General features: G+C 41.5%; 1 protein-coding gene across 1 annotated transcript; it reads right to left on the bottom strand.

The window, feature by feature from the left end:
- Positions 1–961: 961 nt before the first annotated feature.
- zgc:56231 (uncharacterized protein LOC406257 homolog) lies at positions 962–12640 on the bottom strand. Its single transcript, XM_037693771.1, has 18 exons — positions 12531–12640; positions 12371–12448; positions 11220–11339; positions 11004–11142; positions 10737–10930; positions 10575–10662; positions 9060–9221; positions 8861–8972; positions 8712–8774; positions 6995–7141; positions 6739–6904; positions 6504–6650; positions 5111–5250; positions 4852–5017; positions 3122–3236; positions 2961–3031; positions 2777–2896; positions 962–1179 (listed from the first exon to the last, which is right to left on the bottom strand). The coding sequence occupies exons 1-18, from the start codon at positions 12624–12626 to the stop codon at positions 964–966; spliced, it is 2340 nt and encodes a 779-aa protein (XP_037549699.1). The 5' UTR covers positions 12627–12640; the 3' UTR covers positions 962–963.
- Positions 12641–13115: the final 475 nt, after the last annotated feature.

The following is a 13115-nucleotide window of genomic DNA, read 5'->3' as shown; positions in this document are numbered from 1 at the left end:
TAGAATAAGCTGAAATATGCAGAGAGACTGACTAGATAACTGAAATTGGCATACAAGAAAAGCTGAACAGAAAAAAAAGCAGAAATTTTAAAGTACTGTAGCTGATAAAGCAACAAAACAAGCTGAAGTACAGAAAGAGGTTGAAAGCATAAAAAAGGCTAAATTATTCAAAGAATCAAAAAGGTGTGAATTAGAAAAAAAGAAAAAAAAAACTCAAATTAGCAGTAAAATACCAAAAAGTAGCTGAAAAAGCAGGAAAAGATCTGAATTTAACATTAATTCAACCTTTAGACAGGTTAATCCCACTGAGCTTCAGGGACTCATTTACAAGAGAGACAGAAATAAAGAGGAGCAGAACTAAAAATAAATCTGAAATGAGCACCAAGAAGCTGAAAACCCTGAATCAGAATAGCTGAAATGAGCAGTTGTAAACAGCTAAAGGGTTTGAAGGATGTGGAGAGCTTCATTCATTTTCAAAGAGGAAACCATGGCTGAAAAAGATACACATTTCAAAAAGTCAAAATTGCACAAATACCACAAGTCACAGCAGGAATGTCCTGAATGAGCTGAACATTTTGATGAACGAGTCGTTGAAATAGACCCGAGGAACGAGTTACGTGCTGAAAAACATAACGGGGAAAAAAAATGGATCTAAATGGGAGAATGATTTGAAAGCATTCATTAGCTGCTGGTTAACATTAAAGCTACTTGTTGCAAACTATCCTGAACTTTATCAAAACGGTGCAGTATAAAATATTTCACTCCAGTAGTTTCCAGATATGTTGATATAAAACTCAGAGCAGGAACTGATAGTGCACAAGCGATTTGAAGCAACAAAGGCAGACCCGTGAGAAAAAGTTACGACCCATTACAAGTCTGAAAATGTCAAATTTTATTAGAATTTTAAAAAGTAAAAACAATTAAAATGTGCCAACTTAAAATTAAAAAAAAAAAAAAAACACGTCAGTGATCGGTATTCAGAGTTATGGTCATTTTCTTCCGGGTAATGGGACATTTCCGAGGCGACCCGACCGCCTCCTTGATGTTGGCGAGGAGGCCTCTCTTGGCCTTCGGCTGCACAGGAGAATTCTGGGAGAGCTTGGCAAGTTGATCCCTCAACAACGAGATCTCCTGGTCCTTCTCCGCATTCTGCTGCAAGACATCCTCCATAGATTTCGACTACAAATGGAAAAAAAAAAAAAAAAAAGTAAACCCGTTTTTATTTCAACGATCACGAGTTCTATATGCAGAACTCAAAAAGACGTTTCACTTCTCATCTGAGGAGCTTTCTCACTTCAAAGGACAGTGTGGGGTTCGGGTTAAAGCTGAGGTAAGCTAGATACAGATGCAGATTGCCCTCTCACTCCTCAAAATAGGGGTTGTTGGGGTCTGACTCACAGAAGGGCAACTCTGATCACATGGATGAAATTCTTGATCGGTGTGAAAATGACTGGGTACGAATTTAGCATGCTCTGGATGAATGAGAATCTTCACCAGTGTATGTGAAACTGTTGCACTTCTAAGAGCAAATAAAGTTTGCTACCCACACAAAAACATGTGTTTGTTCTACTGGTGATCAAGTTTGTATACATCTTGGGAGGGGATTTCACCCACCATTACAAAAAAAAAAAAAAAAGGTGTAAGTTTTTATGTTACATGACTCATTCATTGGCACCTTACCGCAGTGAAATCAGCAGACTAGGGATTATGGTCTGGCATCAACCTGACCAGCCATGCTTGAAGAGAAAGCCAGAGCTCTTCAGGGGGTCAACACTGCCCCTTAAGATTACTGGGTGCACCTTGCCCTCTCTGAAAGAATTGGACAGCTCCCAGTCTCAGGAAAGCCACATTTTTAAAAGATTGCATCCTGTTCCAACCACAGCAATCAGGCAGGATGTATAGGAGCATTAAAAAACAGCTTTCATCCCACGGGGCATTAAATGCCACGCAGCACCTACTGCACAAATGTACCATAGCCATTTGCAATCATTCCCTAATGTGCAATAGTGTGATGTGCTGTATAAATGGTAAATGGACTGTACTCATGACATTTCTATCTAATCAAGATACTCAAAAGTACTTACAACAATCTATGCCGTCATTTACCTCCGTACACAATTATCCACATTCACAAAACACTAGATCTCTACAAAGATAATCTGAATCTGTATAGACCAATCAGTGCTTTAGATCACATTCATACACCGATGGGACAGAGGTGTTAGCAACTATGGGTTCAGTGGCTTGCATAGGGACACTTCATGTGACCGCTAGTGGAATCAAACTCCCAACTCTCCCATTGGAGGACGACTGCTCGAACCACTCAAGCCACAGCTGCCCCTGTTAAACTATCCTTTAGATATATTTTGACATTAAGAATGCCAATTGCATTGTACTCATTACGCTCTGAGATTTCTTCAGTCCATTTCAACGTAATGCGTTACCAAAGGTGGTTCTGACTGACTTCAGGTCATGAACAAGCCCCTCCTGTGAAGCTGTGGGCTGATCCCTCACATTCCCCATCTTCGTCCCAGGCAAAATATCTTACATGGCGACTAGACCAAGGGTGACTGATATCCATTTTGCATTTCCTCCATTTCTGAATAATCTCAACAGTTGTCACCTTCTTACAAAGTTCCTTAAGTTTGATAAAAATGGTAGAACTACCATCTGTTCCTCGAGGTTTTTGTCTCGCCCACGGTAGAGGACCAGTAGAAAAATGTTTTTGTGGACAGGTAGGCTTTAATCAAACACCAACATATTGAGATCATCTCACCTGATCATTCAGTTTCTTTTGCAGATCCTCAACAAGAGCAGACTTCTCCTGGAAGGCATCCTTTGCATCCTGGAGAGTTTCATTAACTGACCTCAGCCGTTTCTCCAGGGCTGAAATCAACTGAAAGCCAAACACAGCCCCTAAGTATTTAAAATAAAATCACTTCAAAATTTGCCTTTGTTACCTGCAGATTGTTTTCCAACATTCGTTCCACGGCACATTTTTCTTTGTAAAGTAGTTGGAATTGATCGTCTTCTGCGACGACAAAACAGACAAGGTTTTATTTTTGACAAGTCTTAAAAGTAGTTTGCAACTTCACAAAATAATAAAAATAAAAAAGGTAACCTGCTTTGCTTGCATTGGTAGACGGTTCCGTCTGGCAGAACTGCTCCATGGTTGGAACCACAGAGACCCCTCTGGACAACAAGCTCTCCAACTCTGACACTTTGTGTTGAAGGGCCTACAGAGGTGGTAGGAAATAAAAAGTTGACAATTTGGTTATTAAAATGTTTTTTTGGACTACCTCACAGAAACAGTTTGTCAGAATAAAGACCATGATATCTTGCACCATGTTGAGCAGCACCGGAGTACCACAGGGCGCTGTGCTGAGTGCTCTACTCTTTTCTGTTTATTTTGGACACATCTGACTTCTAGCTCGGTTGCATGCAGAAATACTCAAACACTAAAAGCTGGATGTATCAGATGTGGACAAACGTAGGAATACAGGAGCCTGGTGGAAGGCTTAAGGGGATGGTATTGAGCAACTGTAGCTGAAAACCTCCAAGACTGAGGAAATTGTGATGGACTTCTGAAGGAACAAGCGTAATCTTCACCCAGCATCTGTTAACAGGGCCAATGTGGTCAGGACCTATGAATACCTGGACTGCAGTTGGGACGACAGACCGAACAGCGAATGCAAATGCCATCTATAGGGAGGAGCAGAGCTGCCTGTAGTTTTTGAGACCGGGGACCTTCAACATCTGTGGTGGTCAGTGTCTTATGGTGGACTGTAGTGTTCTGGGGAGACAGCATCCAGAAGGACATAGCTGGACAGACAGGCAAGGAAGGTTGGCTCAGTGCTGGACTCTTTAGGACTGTAGCAGAGAGAAAGACCCAGGACAAAATACACGCCACCTGCATCTTCAGCAGGCAGGAGGGCAGTCAGTCATAAGTTGCTGCCACAATCCTGCTCTACAAAGACTGAGAAACTTTTTGTCCCCATGGCCAGATGACTGCAACACCTCATTGGCAGGGTAATGCACTCTGAAGGGTACTTAAGGGCTTTAGGTCACTTTACAAGAGGTTCTAGGTTGGTTCCTGTGTTGGTCTGTAGCTACTGCTGGATGTTTGAATGTCCCTTGGGATTAATAAAGTATCCATCCATCCATTATCTTTACCCGCTTCCTTTTCAGGTCCCTGGTGCCCATGTACAGCCATCACTGTGTGAGGCAGGGGAAACTCTGGACATCTCTCCAGTCCATCAGAGACAAACGAGACAACCATCCATTCACACTCACTCTCACATAAGGACAATTTAGAGTTACCAATCAGTCTAACGTGTATGTTTTTGGTCTGTGGGAGGAAACTGGAGTACCCGGGGAAAATCCATGCATGCATGGAGAGAACATGCAAACTTCACCCAGAAAGCCCCCCAGTCGGGATTGGAACTGGGGCAACCTGCTCGCTGAGAGGCAGCAGCTCTACCAACTAATTAATCTAATTTAAATTCTCCAATTTATAGATAATTTTACAATTTGCAGGTTTATGACAGCAGTAGCTAGCTGTAGCACTTCATATGACAATTTTCCAATACTTCTGCTGGAACTACAATAGAACATTTAAATTAATGGCAATGTAAAGGTTTATAGAACAGCATGTGTGAGAATCACTAGACCTTTGGACGCCAGAGTTGTTTTAAGATCGCAATACACTTTGATGTTCTGACTAACCATTAGCTCATCAGCTTGTGCTGTCATAATTAAACTTAAAAAAAAAAAAAAACCTGCTTCAAATAGACTGAACTACTTTTATTCCCGTTATTCCAGCACACAAAATGTTTAACAAAAGAAACCTACTTCTGCTTTCTTCTGTTCAGCACTGAACTCGTCGAGCGGTACGTAGTTATCCTCCAGATCGTTTAAGGCACACTGATAGGCATGCTTTTTGATTGCATCTTTGTACATCTCAAACGTGTTCTCCAGTTTTTCAGCATGGCGCTCCCTCAGCTCTTCAATCTGTCGACTTAACAATATGATCGCAATGAACACCAAACATTGATCTTAGAATTAATCCAAGACCAACATAAATTTAGCTAAAATCTTGGGGGTGACCGACTTGTGACGTTCTTCACTCTTCAGGATCTGTTTCAGCATGGCGTCGCCCATTTCCTTACGGATTTCTATTTCCTGCACCAAGTTTCTCCTTCGCTCAGCGAGAAGTTTGGTTCGTAGAATATCGATCATATTCAGAAACTCCTAGAACAAAAAACAAACAAAAAAAAAAAAGTAGTTAGACACAGGCTTGGCTGGAACAATAAAAGCACCCTTTGGGTAAAAAGATAAATTTGCATTAAATGGATAAACTACAGTGTGAAAGCCAAGTGCTGAATGACTGAAAATGTGTTGAAGTTGGACAGATAACTGAACAGGCGGCGAAAAAAAAAAGAGCAAAACTGTATAATTCAAGAAATGCAACCAGAACTATTCTTTACAAAAAAGCGAATGAGGGAGAAGGGAATGAGACCGGTGACCAAGGACCCAGTGGTCAATCTGCAGTCCTCCAATAATCTGGATTTAATGGCCAAGTTGTTATACAAACCTCATCAGCCCCAAAGACTTAAAGGATTCTTAAATTGAGGAACCAGGTTCTCTGGTCCCATGAAAACACCGATCACTGAACTGGGGACATTCACCTGGACAACACTTTCCCACGTCATCCTGCGGCCTCAGGACTGGGCTAAAGGTTCACTTTTGTTGCAATGACCCAAAGCGCATGGCCAAGGTAAAGAGAGCTTTACAAATTAGAATGCTATAGTCTTCTCAATGCAGTTATATTGTATTTCACAGTGGTGGGCACAGTTCCGCTAATCTGCTAACAGAGGAACTCATTTTTCATTAAGCAGATTAGTGTTTGTTAATTTTGAAAACTGTTACTGGAATTTGCGTCTGCTAAATTAGATCAGAATAAGTTTTATTGTCAATGCACAGTGAAGTACAACAAAGTTGTAATTCATACGGTCGTCCGAAAGATGGGCGGAGTGCACGTGGCTGCAGCTCCTAGAAGCGCGGCCCCTATTCTTTAGATAGAAAAAGGGGAAAGACAATTAGGATAGTTGGCATTAAAAAAAAGATCTCTTCAGACCTTGCCAGGACATGGTTTAAGACATAAAAATAAAATAAATCTACCAGCAGACACATTTATAGACGCATTACATATGCATTTGACGACAAGACTGAGATTTGTCCATGAAACACTTCCAGATGGTTCCATAGTCCTGATAACATGTTAAAAGTGTCAGCGCTGATAAGATTTCACCAACTTCAAGTTCTCTAATAAAATTCACAAGCTTGTTCCCATGTCAAAGTCTATTAGGCACGTCATCAGCTTATGTGGACATGTGACAAGTCAACGCAGTTCCGAATGGACTTTGCTTAAAATACCTGCCACTGTTGGAACAATTAACTCGTGTGAAATGAGGATTAAATAGGATAGATCTCAGAAGTTATACACTGTGTGGCAGCAGGGACACATCAGCCTCATCATCTTCATCTAGCAGCTCCTCTTCAGAGTGGTAGCTTTCCAATGGCTTCCCATCTCGACCAAACAAACAAGGAATGTGAGATTCCACAGGCTTGTCAGGAATCAACTGAACCACCTAAAAATAAATAAATATAAAAGTCAGTAGACTAAATCGTCTTTTTGAGATTCTTTGTGGATTAATCTCCATACAGCATCATGCCAACCTGTTTGGCAATGGCGGAGAACTTCATAATGTGGAGCGTCTCGTCATAGGTGGACACACACTGGTTAATGTTGACGATCATCGATGCTTTTCCTCTGCCGCAGAAAAAGGCCTGGAAGAGCTTGGTGAGTTTGCTTTCTCTGAAAGGAATATAGCCATTTTTTGCTCTAACAGAAGAAAAAAAAAAACACACAAAGAGACCCGATGAGTTGCAACTAGACTCGGAGCGTTGGCACCTGTTGGATCGCTTCCTGTACCCGTCCATCTGATGGCTGCGGAGAGCGGTGATGCATTTTCCCAGAATGAGGAGGGAGTTGTTGATGTTCCCGGCCTCCTTCAGCCGCTCTCCAAACGTCTTGGCTTTGTGGCATCTTTCAGATCCAGCCAGATCACAGAGAGAGAATCTGAGGAACGCATGCGTTTACACAGTATTCACCACCTCAGTGCCCTGCGGTTTGTTATCTTACAACTTAATGTCAGGGTTACCATCAACTGAGAAACCAAGAAACTCTCCACAAAAAGGACCAAGAGTAAGTTGTAAATACATACAGATCAGTACTGATCATAGAACAGGGCTATTCGACCAAATTGTTCAGGGGGGCACAATTACTGAAAGCCAAGACCTCAGGGGCTGGACATCAAACAGTTGTTGCCATCAAGTAAGTTTGTTTTATGGTTTAAAATCTAGTTTTATTTAAAATGAACCCATTGGTGGACCAAACTGAGTTCATCCCTTGGCCTGAGTTGGCCCCCGCCCGGCCGCCAGTTCTGCCATAGAACTTTATTAGAAAATGAAAATGGCACTATACCAAGAGGGGGTCATCTCCCAAAACTCAAAGGCGGGGGAGGACATTAATAAGATAAACATCCAGGAAGAAAAATATACACCAACCCTGACTGAGCAAAGTCATTTGCTTTGACCAACATTAACCCGAAGTGTCAGACTCAGGTTTCATCTGTCAAACACCTAAAGTGCACTCTTGACTAGTCTCTCTCTAGATGGTTACATAACCACATCCCGTTGGGTGCATTAGACAGCGTTCAACAAGTGTCAACGGCCTGAACAACTCACAGGATGAAGGGGTGGGTCAGTGACCCATGCAACGTTACCTTATTGTTCCATCAACAAACTAAAACGTCTGGAACTCCCAACCGATGATTTGAACTAAAAGGCTTTTGGATGAGAGGTGAAACAGCCAAGAAACAAAAGCCCAGTTGTCCTACGTTCAATAGCTCAAGATTCATGCTGTGGGATTGCTTTTCCAACAGCAAGGACTGGGAAACATCTGAAAAAAAAAAAGAGTTCTTGATGGGAACCTACTTGACCTTTAGAGATGCGAGACTGGGATGGAAGGTGACCTTCCAGCAGGAAGGGTCAAAGAAGGTATAGGAGGTAGAGCAACCGACTTGGGACCAGAAAGTCGCAATCCCCAATTGCTCCCCAGGCGCTTGCATAGCTGCCCGCTGCTCCACCTGCGTGTATCTCACGTGTGATGGGTTAAATGCAGAGCACAAGATTTCATAAGGGAACATACAGTGATGAGAATACATGGCACTTTCTTCAGCAGGACACTGACCCCATAAAAGCAACGCTACACCGGTTTAAGAAGAACCAGTAACATGTTCTGAAATGGACCAGTAAGACCAGACCTCAAACCAACTTAAAAGACTGTTGGACACTATTAAGACCCATCCAACCTGAATCAGCAAAATGGACAAAACTTTAGAGGTTAGATGGACCAAGATCACGGAGACAGACCTGAAGAGACTCGGTGCTGGGACCGCTGCAGAAAATTGTGACAATGTATTGAGTTTAGGAGGGAGAATGGGTTCTTGTGCACATTCAGGTTTTTACTTAAAGGCTTAGATTAATATTTTACCATAATTACTACATTTTTCTAGCTCCAGTCAAACTGGTGAAAAACAATGAGACTTGAACTTGAGTCGCTGAAACTTCTGAAAAATTCTACTTACTCCGAGATCCTTTTCACATTTTGGCCCTCGATCTTCAGTAGCTTCATGGTAAATATGCTGTGGCTACAAAACAAAGGAAATGGATCACTCAATACCCAAAAGAAAACACAAATTAATAATAATAATTTTTACAAAGTTAAATCGTTTACCTTCTGCTCGATGACTGGTTAGTTTTAGTAACTGCAGCGCTCCTGTTTTTATTTCCAGACTGGAGAAGTTTGCAGGCTTCCCCCAGATTCTGGATGTTAATCCACTGGAGGTCTGAAACCAAACCAGATCTTACTTTGAGTTTTCAAAAACCAGACGCAGGATTTACGCCTCTGATCTGGTTTGGAACATTTTCCACACCTTTAACATAAGTGTTTCCAGCTCCGTTGTCGCACACACGGAGAGCTGTTCGTTTCTTAGCTGGCTGGAACAGATCGTACACGCACTCGTTGTAGATTTCAAAATAAGACACCCATAAGGCGAACAGATCCCCGCTTTCTTCTGTTGGACTGCTGGCCAACGCTACAAAAGAACCAAAAAATTATTAAAATCCAGAGACTAGCAACTTGTAAACATCACGAACAATTAAATAAGCAGCACTTGCATTTTTGCCACATTCTCTATAGACAATAAAATTAAAGGTTTTTGCTCTTGAAATCCTCAACATCGATCAAGGTAATAACTTTTCTCAAAAATGTAGTCTTAAATTTATAGAGTAAATCCTCTAGGATTTTTTTTTTTTTTTTTTTTAACTTAAAATCCCCCCCAAAAAAGTTGATTACGATACGTTTGCATGGTGCACAAATTCACGACAAAATCGAGCTGAATGATCACGAGAAGGTCATGCGCGATCGTGACGCAGGTCAGTTGAGTAACCTGCAACAGGACATCGAGGGATTTTGACTTCAGAAGAAGTTGCTGGATGAGGAGCAGCTGTCCAGCAGCAAGTCTTCGTGCAGATGCGGTTAGGGTCGACCGGGCTAATTGCTAAAGACACAAATGCTTTTTCTCCAGTGGTGCACTGTATACATCACTTCCTCTATGGTTTGGTAGGTAGCCCCGAATGCATTTCACACTGGGTACCCTGCAACTTTAAAGTGAAGCCACAGGTTCAGGCAGCCCAGAGTTCAGGTGATCTTGAACTACACCATGTCATCCTTGAGGCCTCTGCTGCACTGACAAAATCTCAAAAAAAAAAGAAAAAAGGCACCTTAAACCTCAATTTTATTTGGGTAACTAGAGAAGGAGTTTGCCACCTGCACAAGAGCTATCCTAATAAACCGTCCAAGACCACAGCCTTGAGTTTAGAGTTCTAAAAACCACCACAGATGGACTAAACTGGTCCTCAAGTCCTGAAGCATACTCAACTAGATCAAATCATGAGTGAAGCTGCCAAGGTGGTTCTGATGTGGGTAGAGGTCAGCAACAAGTTGTGGAATACACTTTTGCAAGCAACACACACAGAATGTGGCCTTACAAACTGGTTCACAACCAGTCAGAACTCAGAAAATACTGTAAATTTAATTGGTTTTCTTGCATTATGAGCAACGCTGCAGTGAGTGACGCTGCCTTCCTCCCAAATAAAAAAGAAAATCATCATATTCTGTGAATACATTCAAATTTCAAGCAACAAGACTGAGCTTCTGCCTTTTACGTTTTCAAGGGTACCTTGCAAAAATACTGATGACAATGACAAATACTGTTCTGACTGGGAAAGAGCATCGTCTTGCACAAAAGGCCTAGCTTCACAGTGTTTCAACTAGAAGAGTGTTAACTCGGCATGTTGGGCCTCAGGTCCAGGCCTCCCTTGCAAAAGAGATCTGTGATCTCAGTGGGATTTGCCTGGTTAAATAAAAGGTTAATAAATTGGAGTACCTGTTTGATTGTGGGACGAAGAAGTGGCTGAGAGAACGGTGTCAGAGGATGTCTGGGGCTCTGAACTGGTTTTCAGAAGATCGCTTTCCTGGAGGAGTGGAAAAATATTCAAGTTGTGATGCTACACATGTTCAAATGTTTAGTTAAAACCCAAGACTTTACTTCTTGAACTGAATGGACTGAAGCAAGAACGGCAGCTTTAGCAGCTCTCTCCTGCTTGACTTGGTCAGGATCCAGATTCTGTGCTGCGTTGCTGAGGAAGGGCTTTAGATCCATCCCATCATACTGGTGACCTCTGATGTAGTCAAAGATGGCTTCTAGTGCTCGGGGGAGTATCCCAGGCTCTTTGGTCGTTCCTGATGAGATTTTAAATCTAGATTTTAAGAGTGTCACTGGGTTTAAAGCTCAGAGTGGGTTTGTGCCATTTACCCTGGATTGTGAAGGTCTTCCCAGCGTTGGTTACACCATAACTGAATATCAGAACGTTCTTTCCATCTAAGAAATCAGACACCTGGCTTTTTACAGTGTCCTCAAACAGCTCAGCCTGTGTTGACTGGGGTCCAAAAACCTGAGGTTCAACAGGAGGAGGACGATGTAGTTTGCACGAGTACAGACCTGAAGAGGCTCATTCGAACCGATCCTGACCTTTGAGAAGGAGAACTGGTGGACTGACGTCCCAACCCCTTTCTCACTGCTCTTCATGTTGGCCGAGCCTTTGGGTGCAGTTAGAGCCACCGTCTGGCTGTCTTTAATTACAACACAATCCTGAACAGAAAAGCGAAACAAAAATTAAGTTTGAGTTTATGTTTAAACTCAAGCAGATTCCCAGTAATTTACAAAAAGTTAAGAAAAAAAAAAAAAAAAAAGGTATGACACTGAAATAAAAGGTTTCCCGTGCTGGAAACGTGCACATTTCACAAACAAAACAGTTTAAATGGGTCAAAGAAAGTTAGATATAATAATATGACCAGTGTGGCATTTTGAAATCTTTTAACAGTTTTTAACATAGTCACAGTTTAGGTTTTATGATTTTTAAAGATTAACCGTAAAATGTTCCAAAGTTATAGCAAATCTTAATCTCAATTGTCACACCTCCCATACGGTTTATACGGTAAAAAGACATTTGTCTTCTTTCACAAAATGTCTCAGTGCTATAGGTCTTATTCTTGTAAATCCCCTTAGCAAGCACACAATCATTAACTTCTTTATGAGTTTAAAATTAACTTATCAAAACCAGAAGTATGTCTTTTTAATCTATATCTTCTATAAAAATGCACTGAAAGTAAATAAAAAAAAAAATAAAATCACTTATGGCCACAAAAAACTTTTTTCTACAGTTAGATTTTCTTTAATACAACTTGAAGGTTTTGTAGAGCAAAAGTTTATTTATTTGAGACCCAATTTCTAGTTTGTGTTTGATGAATAATACCGAGACCACTCCCTCTACCCTCCCAAAAGGGGGGAATCACCATGGCAACCAGTGACTCAGCAAGTTTGTCCTTATGCTGCCTCTTGTACATCTTGTAGAATGGAAGCAAATTTATCAAGATTGGAACTTAAAAACTGGAGAATTGGGGGGAAACGGCCAAGAGGGGAAGATTTTAACAAAGTTTCAAAACGGCGCTTGAAGTTACTGTTCAAAATCAGTCTGGAACTTGTTCAGAGAAGTTGAAACGTATCAAGTTTTCAGGCAGTACATTGTTCCTCTTCAACATTTCGAAGACATTAAGAATTGATCATAGTCCAGTCCCTCAAAAGAGCACACCTGTTAAACTGAAGCAATTTCCACATCATACCTGCTCCTCATTGTTGTCAAGCTCCTCATTTGAAAATGGCCGAACTCTGAGGTAGATTTGCATCATCTGTGGCTCAGGCTGACGAAGAGAAGCTTATTTCAGTCCCTCCCATCAGTTGAAGTAAACATCACAGATACGGCTGCACCATGGGTACCCTTACCTGCTGGACTGTAGGACTGCAGAGAAAATCCTGATCAGTCAGGTCCGTGTCCACAGACAGACTCGAGTCCTCAGTCAGATCAATGATTGAACCCATCCTGACACGAAACATCTCCAAGGTTTTTGGAACAAGCTTATTTTTGGTTTGGTAAAAGCACCAATTTCACCTCAGCACCACCAGCAGGAAGGTCAATCACTGAACACCATCAGGAGCTTGTGGTTATATCAAATTGAAAACAGGTGAGCACAAACGCATCATCATGTGTGACCAATCAGAGCCCTGGGATTTTACTCAACATAGAACTCAAGCAGGGCTTTTAAACTTTGAAGCAAAACCACTTTAAATGACAATTTAATCATCTTATGTTGAGTTGTAGCCATTTGAGTATAACGTTACACTCAAAGAGTATGTTAGGGATGACTCTCGGCTACTACCACAAGTTTTAGCTCGACGTCTGTAAAAAGGTTGATCAGCTGTGGGTGACACTTTCAATTGGGTCGACTGTCAAAATAAAATAATTTGAAGGTGTACATCAGGTGATCATTTTCTGGGTTTCATTAGAATTTGTTCAGTGATTCAGAAGAT

Source organism: Nematolebias whitei, chromosome 20 (genome assembly GCF_014905685.2).
Source record: "Nematolebias whitei isolate Nwh7 chromosome 20, NemWhi1, whole genome shotgun sequence".
NCBI classification, from domain to species: domain Eukaryota; kingdom Metazoa; phylum Chordata; class Actinopteri; order Cyprinodontiformes; family Rivulidae; genus Nematolebias; species Nematolebias whitei.
This window is presented reverse-complemented; position numbering and strand designations above follow the sequence as displayed.